Source organism: Ictidomys tridecemlineatus, chromosome 4, assembly GCF_052094955.1.
Source record: "Ictidomys tridecemlineatus isolate mIctTri1 chromosome 4, mIctTri1.hap1, whole genome shotgun sequence".
Taxonomy (NCBI): Eukaryota; Metazoa; Chordata; class Mammalia; order Rodentia; family Sciuridae; genus Ictidomys; species Ictidomys tridecemlineatus.
This window is the reverse complement of record NC_135480.1, coordinates 74,107,510-74,134,549: the sequence shown is the minus strand read 5'-3', so window position 1 is coordinate 74,134,549 and position 27,040 is coordinate 74,107,510. Positions and strand designations below refer to the sequence as shown.

Genomic DNA, 27,040 nt, shown 5'->3' with positions numbered 1-27,040 from the left:
TTGCAGATGACATGATAATTTACTTAACAGACCCAAAAGGATCTACAAAGAAGCTGCTAGAGTTAATAAATGAATTCAGCAAAGTGGCAGAATATAAAATCAACACGCACAAATCAAAGGCATTCCTGTATATCAGCAACAAAACCTCTGAAATGGAAATAAGGAAAACCACTCCATTCACAATATCCTCAAAGAAAATAAGATACTTGGGAATCAACCTAACAAAAGAGGTGAAAGATTTATACAATGAAAACTACAGAACCTTAAAGAGAGAGATAGAAGAAGATCTCAGAAGATGGAAAAATGTACCCTGTTCATGGATAGGCAGAACAAACATCATCAAAATGGCGATATTACCCAAAGTTCTCTACAGGTTTAATGCGATGCCAATCAGAATCCCAAAGACATTTCTTGTAGAAATAGATAAAGCAATCATGAAATTCATATGGAAAAACAAAAGACCCAGAATAGCAAAAGCAATTCTAAGCAGGAAGTGTGAATCTGGAGGTATAGCGATACCAGAGCTCAAACTGTACTACAAAGCAATAGTAACAAAAACAGCATGGTACTGGTACCAAAACAGGCAGGTGGACCAATGGTACAGAATAGAGGACACAGAGACTAATCCACAAAGTTACAACTATCTTATATTTGATAAAGGGGCTAAAAACATGCAATGGAGGAAGGATAGCATCTTCAACAAAGGGTGCTGGGAAAATTGGAAATCCATATGCAACAAAATGAAATTGAATCCCTTTCTCTCGCCAGCCACAAAAGTTAACTCAAAATGGATCAAGGAGCTAGATATAAAAACAGAGACACTGCGTCTGATAGAAGGAAAAGTTGGCTACGATCTACATATTGTTGGGTCGGGCTCCAAATTCCTTAATAGAACGCCCGTAGCCCAAGAGTTAATGACAAGAATAAACAAATGGGACCTACTTAAACTAAAAAGTTTTTTCTCAGCAAGAGAAACAGTAAAAGAGGTAAATAGAGAGCCTACATCCTGGGAACAAATTTTTACCCCTCACACCTCAGATAGAGCCCTAATATCCAGAATGTACAAAGAACTCAAAAAATTAAACAATAAGATAACAAATAATCCAATCAACAAATGGGCCAAGGACCTGAACAGACACTTCTCAGAGGAGGACATACAATCAATCCACAAGCACATGAGAAAATGCTCACCATCTCTAGCAATCAGAGAAATGCAAATCAAAACCACCCTAAGATACCATTTCACTCCTGTAAGATTGGCAGCCATTATGAAGTCAAACAACAATAAGTGTTGGCGAGGATGTGGGGAAAAGGGCACACTTGTTCACTGCTGGTGGGACTGCAAAATGGTGAGGCCAATTTGGAAAGCAGTATGGAGATTCCTGGGAAAGCTGGGAATGGATCCACCATTTGACCCAGCTATTGCCCTTCTTGGACTATTCCCTGAGGACCTTAAAAGAGCACACTATACGGATACGGCCACATCAATGATTATAGCAGCACAATTCACAATAGCTAGACTGTGGAACCAACCTAGATGCCCTTCAATAGATGAGTGGATAAAAAAATTGTGGCAGCTATACACAATGGAGTATTATGCAGCACTAAGAAACGACAAAATCATAGAATTTGCAGGGAAATGGATGGCATTAGAGCAGATTATGCTAAGTGAAGCTAGCCAAGCCCTAAAAAACAAATGTCAAATGTCTTCTTTGATATAAAGAGAGCCACTAAGAATAGAACAGGAAGGAAGAGCATGAGGAAAAGACTACCAGCAAACTAAGACGAATGGGGGGAGAGAAAGGAAGAGAGAAGGGAAAACATATGGAAATGGTAGGAGACCTTCAGTGATACACAAAATTATAAGAGGTTATGAGGGGCAAGGGGGTGGGGGGAAAAAAAGGGGAGAGAATTGAACAACAGCAGAGGAGGTAGAGAGGGAAGATGGGAGGGGAGGGGAGGGGAGGGGGGATAGTAGGGGATAGGAAAGGTAGCAGAATACAACAGTCTCTAATATGCCATTATGTAAAAATGCGAGTATGTAACAGAAGTGAGTCGGTATTATGTATTTGGGGAGTTCAAAACCCAATTGAGTCGAATGTATGAAAGATGATATGTCTTGAGCTCTGTAATGTTTTGAACAATCAATAAAAAAAAAAATTAAAAAAAATTAAAAAAATAAAAAAAAAAATAATTCTTGTGGGAAACCCAATTAGTTTTCATGAGAAGGTTGTTATAAAAGAGAAAAGACCCCTTTCCTGCTTTCTCAATTCCTGTTTCACCATATGATCTTTCCCTTTTAAATGTAGCTCCAGTGTGATATCATCAGTCATATCACGAACCCACACAAGGGACCCTCATTAGAGACCAAATCAATGAGGCTAGCCAATCTTAGACTTTCACCCCCAAAACTGTGAGCTAAATAAACCCTTTTTCCTAATATATTACTCAGTTTCAGATATTATGTTATAGCAACTGAAAACTAACTCAAAGAGAAGTAATCACACTTTCTCTACTGGATAATAAAAATATGATCTTCCGATGTCCTATCATGTGCTCCCTTCCAAATGTCCAATTCACTCTCAGCATATCAATTTTTTTTTGCAAATGATTTTTTTTAAATGAAATCTAATTATTTAGGGAAAATTCTCCCAAGAGGTCAAAGTTTTAAGCTCCAAATGTCATAAATATTTTAATGTTTTTAAAGAGGATTTTGGATATTTTAAAGCAATACTTTAAATAAAACTTACCTGATACTTAAATGGTCATTAAATAAATGAGTAAAAGACCAAGATCTGAAGTTCTTTAGTTGGTGTTACAGTTTGTTCAAAGACACTAAGGTAAGCTTATACAAAGATATTCTATGACAATCACAAATGTCTTGTAATCAAAAAGCGCAGGTTTTCCAACCAATAAATAGTAACTACAAAAACTAAACCTATATCTTAAGGGTAATGAAATAGTTTATTATTTTTGTTTTCACAAAGAGCTGATTAGAAACCATCAGGTAACAGAAAAACACTATTTCTAAATATGCTTAAAAATGACAATAAACTGTCATTTGCACTGGTTTCTGACTAAAAATGCTGTACCTTTCCATGTTAACATCAGATTATGTAAGATATGTCCATTGTGAAATAGTTCATTATGTATATAGATTAATGGCTATGACATGACTGAGCTTTTCAATCTATATTTTGAAACAAACTGTTGAAACTGTTGCCTTTGCAAAGACTTTTGGGAAGAATGTCTAACTAGTAGTCATGAGGCTAGGATCAAAATTATTATATACTCTATGATACTATCTCGTTTAAACTAACAAAGAAATCATGCTGAATTACTTCCTTTCTCTAAAATATAGGTATTTTTCATACCTATAGTTGAAAACAAAACCAACGATGCTTAAAAGCACTGCTTTTTTTCTTTCTTTTTTCTTTCAGTGAACAGGATTAAGTATAATATTTTCTCTTTGTGCTTTTTGTTGATTCTTTGTTTTCTCACATAAAAGAGAAAAATGTTAGTGGTCAAAAGAAAATTTCTTTTTTCCCTCCTAATTAATCCTAATTCAAGAAATATAATGAATCCTTTGACACAAAAAATAGGCTATTTTACTCGTAAATACATATTTGAAAGTTTAAAAAACTGCTTCAAGTAGTACATGAGACAAGATTTTCTACCAAATTTTCATGATCCTACTTGGCCTGCATTGATCATGATAGACAATACCCTAATGTACAGTCATGACAAAAGAATGCTTAATGATAAGATAACTTAACAAGGAGGCAGCAACACCCAAAAGAATGTTCACTGGGATGGTACAAAGAGCCTTCTTTCAAAGGGTCTTCAATATATGTGCATCCTGAGTTATACCTTAATTCCTAAAAGACTACAGCAAGTACTTTATAGTTATACTGCTGCAAGCCAGCTGGCTAAAAAGTGTAACAGAACTAGAGCTCTCTCACACACACTACCTTTCCCCAGCTCAAGCCTGTGAGATGATCTCAGAATTCCATTTGCACAATCTTTTTTTTTTCTCATGTATGGATTAAAAGCTATTAAAAGCTATTCAAGAGTAAAATATTTCATTTCACATTTGGTTAACCATAGTTTTCAACACCAAAAACATCGTGTTGCTTTTTAAATAAACTTGCAATATAACCACCATAACCAAGGAACATACTCGAAAAATACTCAAGGAACTATTTCTTCCAGTTCTTTCTTTAAAGAAAAAATAAAATTGGTACATTTTTTCTGTTTTGAAAGGGGTCTCATTTCAATTTTTCCCATTTATATATTTGGATAAAACCATAAGTTGGCTCTTCAAACATACAATTTTTCTCTTATACTCTTGCCAAAAAACGTTACAATAAAAGGAGTCTTGGGGTCAATATCATGATATTTAAGTATTCGATTTTATGCAATTAAATTGAAAATAATTATTAACAATTGAATATATGTGTCCACAAATATCTGTACTTATAATAAAATTTAATTAAGAATAAAATATTCCAATGCATTTGGACTAGCTAAATGCTATTGTATAATGTTTGTTCATTCCAAACACAAGTTAGAGTTCAGAAAAACATATAACATTGTTTTGTTTGGTTATAGTACTTTGTAAATGGTTTTATTTTACCATTCATCAAACCTCTTTTGTTGAGTTATTCAAACTAACTTTTGCCAAGAACACTAAGAATTTGGTGATAGTGCTTCTTTTAGAAGAAAAACAACCCTTTTCCTCAGAAAATTGAAAGTGTTTATCTTGGCACTTAAACCTTGCATTGAGCCTTCTGGAAAGTATTTTAAACTGTTGTTTTTAACCCAGACTTTATGACTGAAACAGGAAAAGGTTCTGTAGCTCTGCACCAAAACACATATTTATAGGGTTGATTTTCTTTCTACACCAAAAATACGAGGTTGATGGCAACAGCTTTCAAAATGTAATTTCCTAGAACCATGCTACAAATTGGTCATTTATCAGTGAATTCAACACATGATTTGTTTTCAAACCTCAAAACCATCTTATGACAAAGGAATGCCAAACATTAAAGCATATATGTTGTTTTTCAGTGTCACTATTTCATTTAAATGCCTGTTCTGGTACGTATTTTGACAAAAAGAAAATTTATTTGATGTTGTTCTTTCCTCCTGTGCATGTCAACAAGAGTCAAATTTCTAACTTTGCAATACTTATAATTTCATTTTTCCCAGCAGATATGCTATATCTTCAGACTATACAAATAAACATATAAAAATAAACTATGTGAACTTTCTGTAACATTTCCCTATTAATACATGTGAATACAATCATAAATTGTTTGTAAATTGATGGAATAAAGCAGTCATTGTTCCTAAACCTCCCAACCTACTCATAAGTTAAAAATATAAGAAAGGGACCATAGTCTGCATATAGTATAATAGTCCAGTGTAACAGTATAGCATATATGAAGATACAGTAAAAATAATAAACAGATTAGAACTTTTCCAGCTAGAGGTGGGAGAGCACCTGCCTAGCCTCTACAAGGCCCTGCATTCACCGCAGCACTGAGGGGAAAAAAATTCAGAGACAACCAGACAGCTCCAATAATTTTTTCAGTTACTAGTAACTGATATAAAATACTATGTATCCCATTACCAATCCTTTGCAAGTCAAAACCTCCCAACTTTGAATGTTTATGCCTTTTCCTCTAACACACTGGCTGTCTCTTTACCAAAATAAAAACAACATCATCATCATTTTGTACTTACATATAACATTTTCAAAATCAAAGTAATTTTGAATTATGTCATCGGGATTCATCAAATATATATTAAGATGTTCTGGTAAGAAAACAGTGGTTGAAAAATGTTGGCAGGCTCAATTATTTCATTATTTTTAAAGAAAAGATAAATATATCTACCAAATATATGATTAAAATCCATAACTGCCTTTGTCAATTAAGTATAAATTATAAACTTAAAAGCCTGGGGATTTTTGCTGTGGTTGAACACTGCATAGATCCAAGAAAATCAAAACAGATTTATTTAAATAAGGGAGAGATAAATGGGAATTAACTGGTATCACTGAAGATGAAGGTTGTGATTAAGGAGTAGACTCACTCTAATCAAAAATTATATTTCATATTGCTATGGTTATACAAAGATGACAGATAGTCTTTTTATTAGCATTCATAACTTGAAACACTCTGACACTCTTCCCACAGTCCTAAGATTTCTAGTCCTCAGAGTTCCAATTAAAGTACAACTTTAAACTTAGAGACAAATTTAATATTTATAGAGTATGATTAATGTGTTAAGGTACCTTCACATAAGGCTTAGCTAGAACCTTATTGCCACTTTTTTTCCCATTTAAATTTAAAATATTGATTGCTAGAACCCTACTGTCACTTTTTTCTCATTTAAATATAAAACATTGATTGTTTTTATAAGGAAAGTAAAAAATATCTAAAAGCAAACAAAAATTCATTTATTGGGATTTGAGTAATAATTAATTGACATATTCTATTTTCTAAGATGAGCCTACATGGAGAATGGGAGGAAAAACAAAATCTTTCTTCCCCCGCTTGTCTTTTATCTAGTCAAAACGGAGTAGGTATTTATCCATTACCAACCCTGGGAAACAAGGTCATTTGTGGGGTCCAATTTTTTAGGGACTATTTTGAGTTTCATGGTTGACAAAAACATTACAAAGGCATACTATTTTTGGTATTAAAATAAATAGATAAAACACAACATACCTGAAAAAGAACATGTACATGGCTGCTGTTATGCAGAACAAAAGGACCTACAATAAGGAGAAAATAGATTAGTTGCAAAAGAACACTGACATCATCATTTGTATGACTTAGAAAAAGAAAATATCCATTATTAAAATTTGTGCCTGAAACAATAAAATGATATATAAAACTAGTCATGCATATGTTATACTCTCAATCTTTCAAATAAACTATATTAAGGCAATAATAAACTAATTATATAGATAATTATAAATATACACATTATGTACAACTGTCTCTCCATACCCGTAAGGGATTAGTTCTAAGCACAGCCCACCCACCACTAACTTTACCCCCAGAAGGACCAAAATTTATAAATTTATAAAGCAATTAACTTCAAAACTAGGATAATGGCTTTTATACATTCAAGTCAATGTATGTCAGAAAGCCTATTAACTTCTATATCAAGACAATCAAAAGTAAAATACAGTTCAGCAGACAGCTAATTCTTAATTCTTGTTCTTTTTCCCATTGTACGTTTTTGGCACCTTTGTCAAATATAAAATAACTGTAATTATGTGGGTTTGTCTCTGTGTCCTCTATTCTGTACCATTGGTCTATTAGTTTTGTTGCCAACATCATGCTCTTTTTGTTACTATTGCTCTGTAGTATAGTTTAAGGTCTGGTATAGTGATGCCACCTGCTTCACTCTTCTTGCTAAGGATTGTTTTAGCTATTCTGGGTCTCTTATTTTTCCAGATGAATTTCATGACTAACTGCTTTTTCTATTTCTATGAGGAATGTCATTGGGATTTTGATTGGAATTGCATTACATCTGTACAGTGGTTTGGGTATTATGATCATTTTGTCAGTATTAATTCTGCCTATCCAAGAATAAGGTAGATCTTTCCATCTTCTAAGGTCTTCTTTAATTTCCTTCTTTACCATTCTGTAGTTTTCATTGTAGAAGACTTTAACCTCTTTCATTAAGTTGATTCCCAAGTATTTTATTTATTTATTTATTTTGATGCTATTGTAAATGGCATAGTTTTCCTTGTTTCCCTTTCAGAGGATTTGTCACTGATATACAGAAATGCCTTTGATTTATGGGTGTTGATTTTGCATCCTGCTACTTTGCTGAATTCTTTTACTAGTTCTAGAAGTTTTCTGGTGAAATTTTTTGGGTCTTTTAGGTATAGAATCCTATCATCGGCAAATAGTGCTATTTTGCTATCCTATGTTAAAATAGTGCCGTTTTATAGCATTCTCTCATTATTTGTCTGACAGCAATCCTAGATCTCTTTTATTTAGCATTAATTTTCTTTTATTTTTAACTGATTAGGATTATTAAATGTGTATATTGCTTACAAGCAGCATATCGTTGTCTCTTCCTTTTTATTATCCTGAAAATCTCTGCCTCTCAATTGGGATATTTAGACTACTTTTATTTAATGCAGTTAGTGGAATGTTTAGATTTAAATCTATCACCTTATTATTAATTTTTCTATTTATCTCACTTTTGTTTCTTTTTCACTCCATTTTTTTTTACTCCATTTTGGATTAACTGAATTTGTCTAATGATTCCATTTTCCCTTCTTTGTTGGGATAGTTTAATGTCTGTTTTAACATTTATAACACACATCTATAAATTGCTATGGTCTACAGTCAAATGACAACTGTGCCACTTACCACAGTATAAATATCTTATAAGAGTGTATTTTCATTTCTCCTGACAATTGTGCTATTGGTGCCATCCATTGTCTGTGTGAGTGTGTGTGTGTGTGTGTGTGTGTGTGTGTATGTGTGTGTGTGTGTGTGTGTGTTTTGGGGGTAAGGGTATAGTAAGTAAGTTTACTACTACATTTTACTCGCTTTTCATTGAAAATATATGGCTGAAATTCTTTTCTACTTAATTGTGAAAGATACCTTTGCTAAGTATAAAATTCTAGGTGGATGTATTTCTTTTTTCAGTAGTTTAGAGATTTCACTCTAACATATCTTCAGAATTTGATTATTATTGTTGTGCCTTGAGGTAACCCTTGTCATGTTTATTGTACTAAGATTCCATTTAGCTTCTTGGAACTGTGAGTTTACAACTTTCATTAAATTTAAAAACTTTTAGCTGAGAATTCATCTAATGTTTTGATCCTCCTTACTCTCTTTCAGAAACTTCAAGTCACCTGAAATTTTCCACAACTCACAATTAATAATCATTATTCTATTAAAAAAAACTTTATTTTCTACATTTTATTCTGTACCATTTCTATTGAAACATCTTCACTAAAACTTTCTTATGCAATGTGTATCTACCATTAATGCTATTCAGTAAACTTTGCATCTCATACATTGTAATTTTATTCTTCTAGTCTAATTTGGGGTTTTATTTTATCTTCTGTGTCTCTATTTAACTTTTGGACACTACAGGATTTAGTTTTAATAACTCTTTTTAATGTCCTTGCCTGTTAAATCTAATACCTTTGTCAGTTCTAGTTTGACATTAATTGACAGATCTATCTCATTATGAGTTATTTGATGTCTTAAATGGTAATATTTTATTTGATGTTAGGCATTCTGAATTTTACCTTGATGGGAAATGGATATTTCGGTGTTCCCATAAATCTTCTTAAGCTTTATTCTGGGACACAATTAAATTACTTGGAAACAGCTTAATTCTTTTAAGGAATTGCTTTTAAGATATTCAGGAGGGACTGTAGTAATGCTCAATCTAGGAGCACTACTAATTATTACCTGTTACTGAGATTAAAAACTTACCCAATGCCACATGATTTTTTGCAATTTTCCAGTACGGTGGGTTCATAGAAACAGAGAGTAGTCCTACCCCTATTTAAGTGCCAGTCATTCCATTAAGAGCCTATAATCCTTTAGGTTGGCTTTTGACTTATCCTGGGGGTAGTTTCCTCATACACATTCTAATCTGTAATAAACTGAGTACTTTCCTCTCTATTCCTCTGTTCTGTGAACTTTTTCCAGCATGGCCTGTCCACACGTTTCTCAACTGAGAAAGTCTTCTGGACTTTGTGCAAGTGATTCCTTTTTGATTCATGCCTAAAAATTCTCTCAAGGATCAAACCCAGTGCCTCACACATGCTAAGCAAGTAAACCAGAATAATAATAGGCTCATTTCATTAATTTTCATGTCTCAGGGAATCCCTGGCCTTCAGTGCTTAATGTCTAGGTTCTTACAAACCATAGTTTCATGTATTTTGTCCTTTTTTTTTTTTTTTAACTACTCAGATGCTTAAATTGGGAGAGTAAATTCAATCACTGTTAGGAAATCTTGTCCAGAAGCAGTTATTTAAGTTTAAATTAAATATTAAAATTGAGTTCCTCATTCACACTATGCATATATCAACGGACATACGTGGTAGTGTTTATCATAGAACAGGTATAGATCATCTTCATCACTATAAAAGGTTCTATTGGACATCTCTACCTAGGGAACAATATTTTACTGTGTTGTAAAAGTGTTTGTTATAGCACTTTACATAATTTAACTCTGGTCGTAAAGTATGTGTTTGCATATGGTTATCTTTATACATCACAACCTTTTCATACTCTGTGCAACTCAACACAAAAAATATTTCATTTGTTCATTTGTAGAAATAATTCATGCTATTACATATGTTATAAGGATTAAATGCTATGACAAAACATACAAAAAGCCTAATAGAGTGACAAGTACATTGTAGATGTTCAATAATTGGTACCTATTCACAATAAATAATTTCTCTATAATTCCAAACCACAAAACCATTATAAAATATACTTAAATGAGTAATTTTAAAAATGCTATTTTAACATTGATTTTTAAAATTTGTTTTTGTATTTTTGGTTGTATATGGATACATACCTTTATTTTATTTATTTATTTATTTTTGTGGTGCTGAGTATCAAACCCAGTGCCTCACACATGCTAGGTAGGTGTTGTACCACAAAGCCACAACCCCAGCCCCTAAAATATTTTTTCAATTTAAAATATGTTTGTTGAACTACAACATGATAAATCACAAAAATATTATGATAAGTGAAAAAAGCCAGTCACACACGTTGTAGCACATTATTTATATGAAATTTCAAAATAGGCAAATTTACTTACAGAAAGTTGAATAATGGTTGCCTAAAGTTGAAAAAGTAAGGAGTAATGGAGATGTACTAATAATGGATATGATTTCTTTTATGGGGAAATAAAAAGGATCTAAAATTAGATTGTAGGAATGGATACATACACAACTCTGTAAACATAAGAAAAGCTGGGGGATAGTAGAGAATAGGACAGACAGCAGAATACATCAGACACTAGAAAGGCAATATGTCAATCAATGGAAGGGTAACTGATGTGATACAGCAATTTGTATACGGGGTAAAGTTGGGAGTTCATAACCCACTTGAATCAAACTGTGAAAGATGATGTATTAAGAACTGTGTAATGTTTTGAACGACCAACAATAAAAAAAAAAAAAAGAAAAGCTAATGGAACAGAAACTTTAAACTGGTAAATTTATACCACATAAACTCAACTCAAAAAACTATTAATACAAGAAAAGTAATGTATGTACATAACAAAAAAATATTCAAATAGAATAACAAAACACAATGAAAATAATATTCTCTTCTAACCACACCTCTGGGCTATGTGTAGAATTTTGAATATTATGGATATACATTTGAACCCAGATACATACCAAATAAACACATTGTTTTGTACTTTTTTAAACATATGAAAATGCTCAAGTTTATTTAAAATATTCTGCAAATAGATAGGTGAAGTTGACGAAACAAACAAAATTTAATATAAAAATACACTTTGTATTCATGCCCTTACATCATTGGAGGTAAATTCTTATAACTAGATTCGCTATGTCAAAGGATAAGTGTATTTTTAAAATCAATTTTAACTGGTACATAAAAATATACATATTAATGGATTATTGTTTGATGTTTCAATACATGTATACATTGTATAATGTTTAAATCAGGTTCAATATGTATCTCCTCAAACATTTATCATTTCTTCATGGTGAAAACGTTCAAAGCCCTTTCTTCTAGCTTTATGTACAGAACGTTGTTGTTATCTGTAGTTACCCTACTGTGCAATGGCACAACAGAATTTTTTATTCATATCTAATTGTAATCTTTCTTGAGGGGGTATAAGGAAAATTATTTATTTGGAATATCAACACACACAATGAGAATGTGGTAGGCTGGTGCCTGGGGGGAAGCTTATCTCAGAATTTTTAAGCTCCTTTTATCCTTAGGCAAGGGGGAAAAAAGGGGGTCTTAGGTTAGAAAATGATGACTACAGACTTCTAGATACTTCTCCACTGATCTAGAACAGGACCTTGTGAAGCCAGGTGTTTGGTATGCATATAATCACAAGGTGATTTCCTTTTATATCTTGAAAATATCTTTGTTACTTTTATCTTGGTGTCTTCAAGATGGAACAGAGACATTAGGTAAATTTAGGGCAAATTAATATCATATTTCCATCCTAGACAAACATTCCTATAAATGACTAACATGTCTATATGCAGAATTGAGCAGAAATCTGATCCACAGGTCAAGGTAGCAAAGGAAAAAGATACAATATGAAAGTAAAGATGCCAAGCTTTTTCACCATCTTTTAGTCCATTGGGCAATTAGTTTGGCAGGCCCTTGACAAGAGTCGGTTCTTTCAACAACAGCAACCTTAAAGTCCTTGAAAAGTAACCTAGGCAACTGTTATCATAATCAATAACTTAGACGTATAATCTATAGCAAAGCTAGTGAGGAACTAATAACTACATTGCTAAGCTGTATGACCTAAAAAAAAAATCAGTAATTTTTAAAGTATACTAAAAACAAGTGAAGATAGAGAGTTTGTTTAGGTTTTCCTTTAGTTGTTACAACATTAGGTTCCTAAAATATAAAAACATAATTTAGCATCCATTGATCAACCCTTCCCCACCCCCACTATTCTCCCTGGCCTCTAGTGAATGCCATTTTACTCTCAACTTATAGAAGAAATCACATATAAGTGAGAACACAGTTCTGGGTCTAGCTTATTTCACTTAACATAATGATTTGCAGTTCCATCCATATTGTCACAAATAACAGGATTTCACTCCTTTTGATGATTGAATAGTATTCCGCTATGTATATGTATCACATTTTCTTTATCCACTTTCAGCTAACAGGACTTAAGGTGGTTTCCATTTCTTGGCTACTATAAACAGAGCTGTGAAGGATATAGGAGTACAAATTTATCTCTGAAAGACTGATTCAATTCACATACCCAGTAGTGAGATTGTCAGATTGTATGGTATATGTGGTTGTACTAACTTACATTTCCATCAACAATGTACAAGGGTTTCCTTTTTTTTTACATCTGTACCAGCATGTGTTATCTTTTGTCTTTTTAATAATTGTCATTCTTGCTAGAGGGAAGGATAGGTACATTTTTAATTTGGACAAATATTGCCAAATTGTACTTCTAAGAAGGCCATACCAATAAACACTCCTACCAACAGTTTATGAAAGTAGAAATTCCCTTATACCAGTTATTTCCCTATATCCATAAAAACTATGCTTTACCAAACTATTTTATACTTGCCATCTAATGGATGAAAGAAATGCTACCTCACATTATAGCTGCATTCCTCCTCTGAGTGAAGTTGAACATCCTCCAGGTTTATAATCATTTGTTTAATTTTATATTATTTATTTATAGCTCTGGTAATTGAATGCAAGGTATATGCATAATAGGCAAGTCATCTACCACTAAACTACATCCCTGGCCACAACTCTTTGTTTATCTCTTTGATTTGTTAGTTTAGCTGGTTTAGCTACTCTTTCATATCCTCTGTCTATTTTAAGTTAGGTTGGTGGTCTTTTTAGAAAACATTTTGTTTTTTTGAAACTGAACATACTTATATGATAATATGGAAAAAATTTAAACATTATTAACAAAATATGGGTGATTAAATAAAATAATCATATAAAGTTAATCTCATAATGTACAAAGCCAAAAGAGCAACATGGTATAGAAATAACAGGTAACATGGAATTAAAATTTATTCAGTTGAAAAATACTGTTTTCTCTGGAAAGACCTCGTAGGGAGTGACAGATTTACAGTACATTGCTTCCTGGTTATGGAGCATACAGATTTCTCAGAATAACTGTATTAACTGCTGTCATCACTATATCATACAGAATTATATGCAAACTGTGTCTCTCCAGGCAGTAACAAAGTAGCAAAATGAGCATATTCGAGTACTTATAAATCTTTAAAATAAACAAATATAAAAAATGTAAAACTGGCTCCATGTGATTTTGCCTGCTAAAAAAAGCTGTTTTAACCATTTAAACTTCTAAATGGTTAAAACATATATACTAGTAATTTTAAGTCCATTTAAATAGTTCCTAACAAATGACTCTTCTTTTTTTTTAACATAAGTTAAATGGTTTTTGTCCCTGATCCCAGTGCCTTTTACTATTCTTCCTGAACATATTCAAAAACAATGATGACCTTTGCTTCACCACTCATCAAACCCATATGCCCCTTATATTCAGTGAGGTTCTATTCCTTCTATTACTGAAATAAATACTGAAATTTTCTCTTTTCTGGAAAAGAAGTGATAAATTTTCTCTTGCCACATATGTATTTCATTCATATTGTAGTCCTATATCCAGCCATTTGTCCAACAAAAATTGATCTGATGTCATGTTTCTAATGCTTTATAACTCAGCACCTTAAAAGAGAGGTACAGAGGTTAGATCCAGATTATCAAGGGCTTTAATGATCTTGAAGTGAAACAGAATAGACAAGGAACCACAAGTTTTCACACTCCTTTACTTTTTTATTCAATATCTGCTGTATTCCCTAGCATAATAGGAAAAAATAAATTACCTAATACTTGATTCCTATGCCCTTAGGAATTCTGTTTGGTGGGAAAGCAGGCATATTAACAAATCATTGCAATCCAGTATCTAGAACAAAAGCATCTGATTATATTGCTATTTTGATCATTCAGTGTATTTAATCAATGGTTTGGGAGTTTTCCATATGCTTTATGTATCTACCAAAACTTTCTTAAGTCCCAGAAGGCAGAGACTTTGCTTAACTGCATACAGAGGTCAATTCTCAATATATTATATAAGGCTTTTAAAAATGATGTTGGTTTCCACTTACAGCAGCATTTTTCAAGAAACTGAATAGTACTTCTATTCATAAACCTTTTTAAAAGCTGGACTTTTTCGACATTTAAAATTTTGTTGGTACATAAGAATTATGAATATCAGTGGAATTCATTATGAGACATTTATACAACCACATTGCATGATTTGGTCAATTTAATTCCTCAGTATCTTCCTTCCCGTTCCTTGTTCCCTTTTCTCTGATCCATTCCTCTAACCTACTGGTCTCCCTATTATTTTTGTGAGATTCCTTTTCTTTTTTCCCCTCTAGTTTCCACATGTGAGAGAAAGCACATGACCCTTAACTTTCTGAGTCAGTATAATTTTGCTTAACATGATGTTCTCCAGTTCCATTTTCTTGCAAATGACATAATTTCATTCTCTTTTCCATTAAATAAAATTCCATTGTTTATCTACCACATTTTCTTTAACCATTCATTCATCTATTGTCAGATACCTAGGCTGATTTGATAACTTGACTACTATAAATTAGAAACTATATGCAGGCATCTCTATAATATACTGACTTTAAGTCTTCTTGGTATGTACTGGGGGTGGTGGTTCTACTTCCAAACTTTTGATATCCATATCCTATAATGATTGTACTAATTTACTATCTCGCCAACAGTATATAAGGGTTCCTTTGAGTTTCTTTACCCCTCTGCATCCACATCAGCATTATTATTTGTAATCTTACTGATTGTCATTCTAACTGGAGTAAACTGAAATCTCGGTGTAATTCTGATTTGCATTTCCCTGTTTGCTACAGATATTGAACATGTTTTCATGTATTTGTTGGACATGTGTACTTCTTCTTTTGAAAAATGTCTGTTTAGTTCATTTGCGAGTTTATGGATTGGATTATTTGTGTATGTGTGTGTGTGTGTTGGCTCTGTGTGTGTGTGTGTGTGTGTGTGTGTGTGTGTGTGTGTGTGTATGTGTTAAGATTTTTGAGTTCTTTATTTATTCTGGGTATTAATCCCCTGTTGGAAGAGTAGCTGGAAAAGATTTACTCCCATTCTGTGAGTTTTCTGTTCGTGTTCTTGTTTCCTTTGCCATCCCATCTATTGATTCTTGGTATTATTTCCTGAGCTTTAGGAGTCCTGTTGAAGAAAGTATTGCCTGCACCTATATGTAGAAGTGTTGACCCTATCAGCTTTAGTTATAAAACAAAACCAAACCAGGATGTTTATCCTTCAAAATTTCTGGTCTAATTCCTAGGTGTTTAATCTTCTTTGAGTAGACTTCTGTGCAGGGTGAGAGACAAGGATCTAGTTTATTCTTTTACATAGATAGATAGATAGATAGATAGATAGATAGATAGATAGATAGATAGATAGTTTTCTCAGTAACATTTGTTTAAAAGTTTGTCTTTTCTCCAGCATATGTTTTTGGTACCTATGTCAAGGATTAGAGGACTGTATCTATGTGGGTTTGTCTCCATGTCTTCTATTCTATTCTACTACTTATGTGTCTGTTTTGATGCTGGTACCATGCTATTCTTGTGACTACACTATGCAATGTAATTTGAAATCAGGATTGTGAGGCTTCTAGTGTTGTGCTTTTTACTCAGAATTGTAAAAACCTAAATTTTTAATCTGCTAAGCATTTCCAACTTTTCTGAAAATAAAATTTGCATGGTCTTTTTAGGAAGCAGCTCCTATTGGATGAATAAGTATTACAACTGTTAATGTGGGTTTAAAGTCAAATATACATATAATTATTATCATAATATTGATTTGCTTCAGATAATTCATAATTTTTAACAGCACTATTGTTAAAAATCTTTCTATACTTCAAATCTCATATAACATAGGGTCCATCTTTTTAGTCAATTCCTTTGTAAACTTGATAAACTATCTTCCATTCTTTAAGCCTTAACATTTTCATCTGTAAAAACATATTAATCTCTAGGATCCTTATGAGCCAATGTTTTCAGTGTTCAACAAATGTATTTCAAAGCAAATTTCACTAATATATAATAAGGTAAATCTTAGAATTTGTTTATATCAAGCAAATTAAATTACTTGGATTGAATTATGTATAGGAAAATATAGTAAGACAAGAAACTTTGGCCTCATCTCACCTTATACTGCTCACATTCTTGATTTATATCTTCAAGGTCAGCAAAGACAGTCTGGCAAATTATTAGCCTTGAAATTTCCCAGTTGTAGAAACATGGTGTCTGGAAAGCACAGCTTATATGATACCATGTCTTTTTGTGGTAAATAGGTAAGTTTATACTTCATCTGCTGTGAAAATTAAATAACGTAGTGTGTAACTGGAAATTTTCAATGTTTAGTAACTAATACAACCTGGAAAATACAGACCCTGTTACAACAAAATGCTAATTCTGCTGACATTTTTTTAAATAAATAGTTTAAAACAACTCACTAATTAAAGAATTATAGATAAAGATTTACATATGGAAAAATCTAACCTTGTTAAAATATTTTTTAAAAATTTAATAGTCAAGTAAAAAATCAAGATGAATATAGTCATTAAACTTTAAAATTAAAGTATACTCTCAGAGCTGAAAGTGTAAAAAACAATTATACATTTTTATCAAACACACACAACCTTTTGTTCACATCTCTTTTATAATCCTGTAAAGGAAATACAGTTTGCTGGACATAGAATTTAGCTAATGATTTATATATATAAAAGTATGATATTCAGGTGCTCCTCCCCCAATATCAATTCCTCTATTTCATGGTAATTAATTAGTCATAATAAACCATTAAAATGCAAAACAAAAAAAAAGAAAGAAAAGAAAGAAATGTGGAAAGATTAAGGAGCCAAAAGGAATCATGAAAGAGAAATGGATAAAAATAAACAAATAAAAGGGACCAGAGAACAAAGAGAAAAAGAAAATAGAGGAATAAAATAATGATAATAAACTACTATTTATTAACAGTACCGGGCACTGGATATTTTTGAAATATTATCTCCAATCTTCAAAGTGGCTCTTTAAGTTATGGGTTAACTACTCCCCTTTTAGAGATGAGAAATTTGGACTCAAAAGATAATTTACTCACCTAAAATTACTTAACATTTATGTAGCTGAATTAAAACTCAAAGCTAGTAGTGTCTGACTTCAAATTGAGGCTTTCAATTATGTCACCCTACCTCTGCTAAATATTTTATTCATATTAATGTTGGTTTAGTGCCTATAGTGCTTTCAAATAGAAATAATTCCCACAATGCCTCCAATATTTTTTGTAAGTAGGATAATAACAAAAATCCTCAGACATCAATATAAGTGTAATTAAAATGATAGTATACCAAAATAATTAATTGCCAGTTTGTTGAATGGTCACGATCTCTCACATGTCACATTAAGTGCTTGACACACTGTTTTATGTAATCTTCAAAACAGTCCTATAATGCAGGGATTATTATCCCCACCTTGGAGATGAGGTTTAGAAGGATATACACAGCTATATGATAGACCCAGATTTTGAAACCACATGAAATCCCAAAGCCTAGTCATGAATTCTCTCAAAGACTTTTAATATTCCATTAAATACTTACAGCTTTTACAAATTTCATTCAACTTAATTATGAAACACCTACTATTTTCATGCACAGCCAATAAAACAGTAAGTTAAAATATGGTCTCTGTGTCAAGGAGTTCATTATTTACATAATGAATCAGATTTAAGAAAAGTGAAGGTGACACGAAAATTCCATAATCTTCAAAACTTCTATAAAATATTTACTCTAGTGAAGGAAAGCAATCTAAAATCTAATTTTTAAATTTCTGAAATAAGTAATCCAAATATTACAAATTAAAGCTAAAAACTTCACTTGTTTACTTATAGAGTAAGATGAGAGGATAAATTGCAAGTGCCAGCTTTCCAATGTGTTCATGTAACTGTATAAGGGACCATTCTTTAGTCTAAGCTGCCAAACATGCTACTTTTTTCAGTTTAGAGGGAAAAAAATTCACACATCATTCAGCATATGGAGGAGGTAGAAGAGAAAGTTCCTATATGAACTCAGAGCTAGGTTGCAGCTGAAAAAATATTGTGTTTTCATCAGGGCAAAGTAGACAGGTCACTTAAGTGAAGCCTCCATGTTATAAACAGACAATGTAGTAATTTTGTTATTTTCATTCAAAGGATGGTATTCCAATCAACCTTAGATAAGAATAAGATACAGGCTAAGGGTGATTTGTTTCCTTCAGAGACTTTAAAATAAATAAATACATAAGACCTTGCAGATTACTTTAAAAGGTCACAGCAAGGCCATAGACAAATAGTATATAACAGAATGGCAATTCTAATTTTTACCATTTCATTAAGGTAAGAAAGACTATTAGTGTCAAGATCATTGTCGCAGTCAGCAACATAGCACTCACCCCCCATTTGATCAAACTATACTGTTTTATGTACAAAATTCCAACAGCTGCCCTACAGCTGAATTCCAAATTTTTAGGTGTCCACTGAGATCTCATTCAATCTGAATACATGATCCAACTAACAATAAAGAGAAGGATATATAATCTCTTTAATGTTTCTTGAAACACAGCATATGGTTATATTACTCATGTAATTTAAGTATAATGGAATGTAGCTTAGTTCTCCCAAATTGTGTGTCCTATGCCTACACTCAAGCCATCTTCCAGTTCCTTAGGCATATTATACTCATTCCAGAATTCACGTAAGAAAATCTTTCCTTGATTAGGCATGGAATTGCTCCTATCTGGTGTGGTTCTCAGCATTTATATCCATTTGCACATTTTTCTCTACATACTCAGTTCTCATTGATTGCCACTTCTTTAGTCAGGAAAGGTCATGAACTAATGTTTTTCTTTAATGAACATTAAAAGAAGTATAAAAGCTCAATTAAATAAGTCAAAGTATACATTTATATTTTAAGTCAGATGAACCATAGAAATGCTTTTCAATTTATTGTGGAACCTAGACTTTTCAATAATTTCTCCCCTAAATTTGTCTATACATAAGATTTTTCCTTCAAGATTCCCATGCTTATTTAAGCAAGGAAACAATAGAACAAGGTTCTAAGCTGTGTTCTACAAGCTTGACAAACCTTCATTTTCTTTGACTTTTATTCCCTCTCTGATAAACAGCATCTAGGTTAATCATTAGAAGATAATGATGTTGAATGGGTTTTTTCAAATGTATACAAAAGTATTTTAACAGTTTATAGAAAATAGTGATAAAATAAATCACTATGACATTTTCAAAAATTCAAAATCAACTTTGCTCATATTTGAAAGTGTAAGGTAATAAGAAGAAAAAAAAGAAACTTAAATGCTTATCTTATTTCAACAGTAAAAATGAATTAAGAAAAAACAGAAAAATAAAAATAAAGTCCAACTATAAAACCAAGTTTATGGCTTCCAAATGATTAATGATTAGGAAGAGGACTGGAGATGTGGCTTCATGGTAGAACACTTGCCTGGCATGCATGAGGCACTGGGTTCAATCAAAGTACCACAAAAAAAAAAAAGATAAGGAATATATTTATAAGCCAGAGGTTACCTCTAACAGAAATTTTTCTTCCACTTTGTATTGTAATTGCATGTGGTCAAGACCTTTCATAAAATTTATGTACAGTCAGTTTCAAGAATAAATCTGGCCTATATGACCTAAATGGCAACAAGGCTTAAGTAAGTCCATCTCTGCCTAAAATAAAAAATATAATTTTAGATGCTAATGTCTGTAAATGTTTGTACAAACTTATCACCACTAAAAACACATTACTTTAATTGTGACAATGTGAATATTTAGTATGTATGTACAAATAAACAGGAGTACCTGCACAATTCACCTTTAGAATCTTCTTAACAAAGCAAAGTGTTCCCTGAATCTTCTAAATGACTAAACATTCTCTGGATGTTCTAAAAAACTTAAAATAACATACCATCAAATCTAAGTAGCAACTTTGCCAAAATTCCCCCATCTAAGAGAACTAAAAAGTTTTAGAATGAGAAATGTGATCTTCATATAGTATTTTAGTCCTTTAATTATGTTCAGTCTAATAATCATCAACTCCAATAAAAATTATAAAAGGAATAAATGCTGGGCACAAAATAACCGAGCCACCACAAAAGCCTTGTAGATTCAAACAGCAATTCTTTATTCCCGAACTCTCACCAGCACTCTACACGAACATTCTGGGAAAAATACACACCCTCCACTGGGCTCTGCATACCAAATACCCTCTGAATCCCGGGAGAACTCAATGGGAACTCAAGGAGCGGGCGCCTGAGGAAAGACAGACAGTCATGGGAAGAGAGGCTGGGACTGTAGTTCAGTGGTAGAGTTAGCATGCATGAGGCCCTGACATGGGGATGGGGTGGGAGAAGCATGAGAAGAATTAGACAAAGGTTTTTAATACTTTTCTCTTAATAACATTTGTAATGGTTCCATTTTCTTTTTTGGTAGCAATTAGTATAGCTGCAGAGTTTTAGTTTGTTCCTTTCTTTTATGAATACAACCATATTTATTTTTATTTTAAAATAGCATTAACATTAATGCATACTTGCTCTAGGTTATATTCCAAAAAAGTGTTTTGAAAATTCAGGCTATTAGACACAAGACATATTTAACATAAATTTCATGGTTAAGATCAAACATACTCATTTTAGCCTCTCATAATAATTATAATTTTGGTTATTTCTCTTATGTAGTTTTTTTAAGTGTTTACTTTTAAGGTATCTTATAGCATAGAAAGCTAAATTCTTCTCAAATAAGAATTTACAAGTCTTAGCTTATAGAAGATTATCTGTGAAATATTTCTAAAATACCACATCTAAATATTATGTCCATGCACAAAGTTAGAATGAGATGAAAACACTATCTCAGCAAAGCAGAACAACTCTGTATCATCATGCTGGAAAGATGATTAGAAGTAGAAGAGAGAAATGTTCTCAAAATCGAGTCCTCACAACATCCAAAGCATTTAGAAATTGATATGATGGGCCCTTCTCAGTCTTCAAAATTTAATTGGTTATAATAAACCAGACTAATTGGGGATGGAAACTGCAAAGTTCTGAAGAGTACTTCTCAATGTACTCTTGAGCATATTAAATATAGGGCATGGCAAAAATGAGGTATGGGTGCATAGTTAGCCAAAACTTTCTCATGGAAACTCTGTCTTTAACAACAAATAGTGTGATTAATATTTTTAATAGAAAGTGCCCCTAAGGAAAGCAGGTGGTTCCTTGTACACACTGCCTCAGTGTCTAAACTACACTAAACATATATTTCCTTCATATTAATCGGGTTAGAAGCCAAAGTATAAATAGACATGAGGAAGCATGATTTCATTTAAAAAAAAAAAGTTTAAAATGACCAGACTTTAATGAAAAGTAAACATTATAATACTGCTAATTACTCAACTTCAAAAAATTTCATTAGAACATAGACCTTTTCATGCATTGCTATATACCTGAGCAAAACTAAATCCTCCAATTTGATATACCACATAATTAGTAGTAAGTAGCATCAATAACAAAGAGAAGTTTTCTCATTATCTATAATACAATGACACTTGAATTTTATTTCAGTTTGTTATGCCACTGAACTTATTTATGTCAACTAAGTTTCAACACAAAACAAGTGCCTATCTCATCTAAGTATCATATGTTTAAAACTGATAATCAGACTGATTTTGTCCTTTCCAAAAAATTATCTGTGAAAGTCCTACCCACATACCTACAATGTGACTATAGGATACTTAGGATCATTTAGGTTAAATGAATTAAATGAAGTCTTAAGGGTTTGGTCCTAATCCAACAACACTGGTGTCTTTATAAGAGGAAGAAACACCAAAGAGCTCTTGGACACTCTCTGGCTCTCTTTCCACATGCACATAGGACAACCCAAGTGAGGAAACAGCAATAAATCCTGCTATCTAAACCATTCAGGGGCTGGGGATGTGGCTCAAGCGGTAGTGCGCTCGCCTGGCATGCGTGCGGCCCGGGTTCGATCCTCAGCACCACGTACAAACAAAGATGTTGTGTCCGCTGAAAACTAAATAAAATAAATAAATATTTAAAAAAAATAAAAATAAAAAAAAAAAATAAACCATTCAGTCTATAGCATTTTGCTGTGCCAGTCCTAGTTGACTAATACAGTTAACTTATCTTTACCCAAATGACTATAAACCATTTTTAGTATAATTTCCAGTACTCAAAATGTTCCCATCAATATTTAATCTACCTCAGAGTTGATAGCACTTATTATCTATGTATAAATGCATACAAATATCTCTAAGGTCTTGAAATTTTATTTAAATAACTTTGAACCCTTTTTCTGCTCAATGAATTCCTCTTCCAATGACCATAAATAGATCTATGTCTAGATTTTGCTTAATCATTATCTGGAACAGAAAATTCTCAACTTTACCAAGTAACAAAAACCATTTTTAGATAGTTATATTTGAAATCCATTTTTTATAATTTATCTGAAATTTGTCTTTCTGTAAATTATATTCTTTAATTCATGATTTTATCCAAAATTAATCATTCTTCCATAAAACCTGCCCTTCAAATATAAAATAATAACCTCTACATCTTGATCCCTTAGAAGGTTAGAACTACAGGAGACACATAAACTCAATTAGTGTTCTATAGACCCAGTTGTCAAGCCATACCTGGGGGCATACAGAAGTTGAACTATCTCCCAGGCCCAGCCAGATCCAGATCTCAACCATATACACATTAATAGCAACACATATGAACATTTTTTTTGTATTTTTAGTTGTAGATGAACACAATATCTTTTATTTGTTTATTTATTTTTATGTGGTACTGAGGATAGAACCCAGTGCCTCACACATGCCAGGAAAGTGCTCAACCACTGAACTGAAACCCCAGTCCTGAACACTTCCTAAAATTTAAACTTATATCCTCAAAAATATACTCTATAATTATAACTTTTCAAATTATTTTTTCATCTAAATAGGTAGTTAGTGTAATGTCTGATAAAGGTTAATGCATTTAATATTTTTAAAACAGCTACTCTTGGTAGACTAAATGATATGTCTCTTTCAGTATACTGAAACCTTTCTTATTTTGCTGTTTTGTTACAATGACAGCTTACTCAGATGTAAATAAATCCTTAATTTTTATGCAATGTTATTTTTTGCATAACTGATTCTCTAAATTTAGGATTACTATGTTCTAGAATATATTTTTAAAGTATCATTTTCAAAGAAATATTTAAACATTTAAAAGATATATTTTAGAAATGTCTTTAAGGCAAAAAAATATTTGTAAAATGCCATAAATCATAAGTTTTAACAGGATAATTAACCTAACATATCCAAAATTCAGCTAGCCAACAAATCCAATTATCTAAAATACTGGTTTTAAAGTCTTGTTTCAATTAAAAAAAAAAAAAAGTTTTCAAGTCTTGTTTAAAAAAAAAAATCAGACCTGCAAAAACTAAGTAAAACTAAAAAATGAACACAGAAATGTTTTACTTTGTCTCCCATCTTATGCTACATGGTAGTTCCTGGTAGGCTCTGCAAAACTCTGGGAATATATTAAGAATATCTTGGGGAAAAAATCTTGGTACATAGTCAAAAAAGAGAGTAGAATAAACCTGTCTCAAAAAAAAAATGAAATGAGAAAGAGAAATCCCACAACCATCATTTGTCGTAGAATTACCTCAGGACTATTCTCAAGGTAGGTCTGTTTTTGGTTTACATATTAATTCGGCAATGGAGTAAACATTCTTCCAAAATATAATTACTAATTCAGCATTGAAGGGAAAAAGAAGAAAAGACATGCTACGGAAGGTATAAAAATAATAATGAAGTTAGAGTTGAAAAGGAGAAGTAAAAAAATTAGTAAAGATGATATATCATTTGCAAAATTGGACAGAACAATTTCTCCCTTCCTTGTAGGCACACTCCCTTGTCATTTTACATGACTGCTCCAACCACAGAGATAAAGATTGGTTTTCCTTCTTTCATAGGTTAGCCATATGATTTGCTTTGATCAAAATAATGTGAAAATGTATACCTTCCAACCCCAGGGCTCCCTTCTTTCTCTTGGAATCTTGAGATTATCATGCTAAGAAACCTGGCACAGTCAATATAAGCATAACAGTGACAACAGAAACCAACAATGAGTTTAACATGCGATACAACTTAAGACCATGCAGCCCCAAGCAAAGCCTGAGAACTATGACTATAGCTGCATGAGTGATCCCAAGAGAGGTAAGAAGAACAACTAGGTTAAGCCCTGATCAAATTGCTGATCTGTAGAATCACAAACAAACTTGTGGTTATTCTAAAGACACTAAACTTGAGGGTAGTTTATTATATAGCAATACATACTAATAAGAAAGTGAAATTTAAAATAAATGGTCATCTAGAGACCGTTTAATATAGAACAAAGAGCCCTGCCCAGCTTGATATGTCCTAAATGTATAAATAGTATGATATTTCACATTAATAATAGTTAATAATAAAACATTCAAGTTGTTTAATACATCTGAAGAAAAATGTAACATCTTTTAGAAACAATTTTAATATAAAATTATTGAAAATATTTTAATGACTCCAAAATTTATAGCAAACTTGGATATTAGCATTACTGAATAACAATGAATTCTATTGGTATTATATCTATACTACAATAAAAATTATAATGGGTAATAAAATTTCCCAATACCATTCTTCATTATTATTTCCTCAGTATTGAACAGAAGGTTAGTTAAGGATATATAAACATAAAACACACTTTTTAATGATCTAATAAAGTTGCATATTTTGGCTGCTGACATATCTTTATCCTATACTTTATTAAAAAGTTTGGCTAAAAAATATAACTAATCTCTTGTTATAACAGCTTCAATCTTTCCTTCCCTTAACATTCCATAGTGATGTGGCACAGGGGAGAAAAGTTTTAAATATTATTTAATTATTCTAACACTGTAATTACTAGTATATACTTTTATTTTTGCCTCAAAACCTAGTGCTGTAGCCAAAAGAAAACACAGAAAAAGTGTGACAGATTCTGATCTACATGGGTAAAGAGTTTTCATTAAAGAAAATTTGTATTCTTTGATGCTATAAATATTGTATAGCGTACAACGGAGTAACTTCCTAATACAGGAATGTCTTCTGTTCATAAGAATTTAGCACACCTAACAAGAATCCTACCATTCACTTCTCCTGTCCACTAAGAAAACTATACTGCACTGCTATAACAGTAAAGGAGTGAGTACACAATTTAAAAACGGCTGTTTTTCATGGGCATGTGACCTAGAAAGATACATGGTGGTCCCAAAGGTCCTCAGTAATACTATATAACATTGTTGATTCACCCCAAATCTAGTACAGTGATCCATCCCTTTGTGTTCTTCGAGTACTTTGGCATAAAGACATTGAGACCCAAAGCAACATTAAAGTCAGTTGGTATAGTTTGGATCTTAAATGTCTCACCAAGACCATGTGTTAAAGGCTTGATTGCAAGCCTATGATGCTATTGGGAGGCAGTGGAAATTTCAGAAACTGGGGCCAAGTGGAAAAAAGCTAGATCACTGGGGACATGCCCTTGAAGTGGTTTCTGGGATCTAGTCCCTCTTCTTACACACACACTCTCCGCTTTGCTTCCTGGACACCATAAGGCAACCAGTTTACTCCATTACATAATTCTGCCATGATGTATAATCTTGCCTCAGGCCCAAAAACAATGGGGCCAAGAAAACATGAACTGATACCCCTTAAACTATGAGCCAAAATAAATCCTCTCTGATTTTAAGTTGTTTATCTCAGGTATTCTGTTATGACAATGGAAAGCTATTACAAAACTATTACTACTATAATATAACAAAATCTTGCAGCTCCCAAAAAAGCACTCATTCTTAATCAAATAGTCTCATTTTAAATATTTAAACTTTTCTTTTCCTACATACATCACTTGTGGAATATTAAGGGATGGAAAGAGCAAAGTATGGTTCACTTAAATAGACTTTCTACTATTAAATTGAATAGTTATATGATTTTTTCAGACAATTTTTAGAAGAGGACAATAAATCTGCCAAATTATATATCTTTTATATTTATTTAACTATTAGAGCATTTATAATTATGATTATAAATACTGATGGGTTTATTTTAACAAAATCATACATGCAAGAAA

At 32.2% G+C, this 27,040-nt stretch overlaps 1 protein-coding gene across 10 annotated transcripts in view; it reads right to left on the bottom strand.

The window, feature by feature from the left end:
• Tmem135 (transmembrane protein 135) overlaps positions 1–27,040 on the bottom strand; it is a 236,719-nt gene that overhangs the window by 79,710 nt on the left and 129,969 nt on the right. For all 10 annotated transcript variants that reach the window (XM_078046833.1, XM_078046836.1, XM_078046839.1 and 7 more), the window contains one exon: positions 6,738–6,784. In XM_078046833.1, the coding sequence (XP_077902959.1) occupies positions 6,738–6,784 (47 nt within the window). The remainder of the gene's footprint in view (positions 1–6,737; positions 6,785–27,040) is intronic.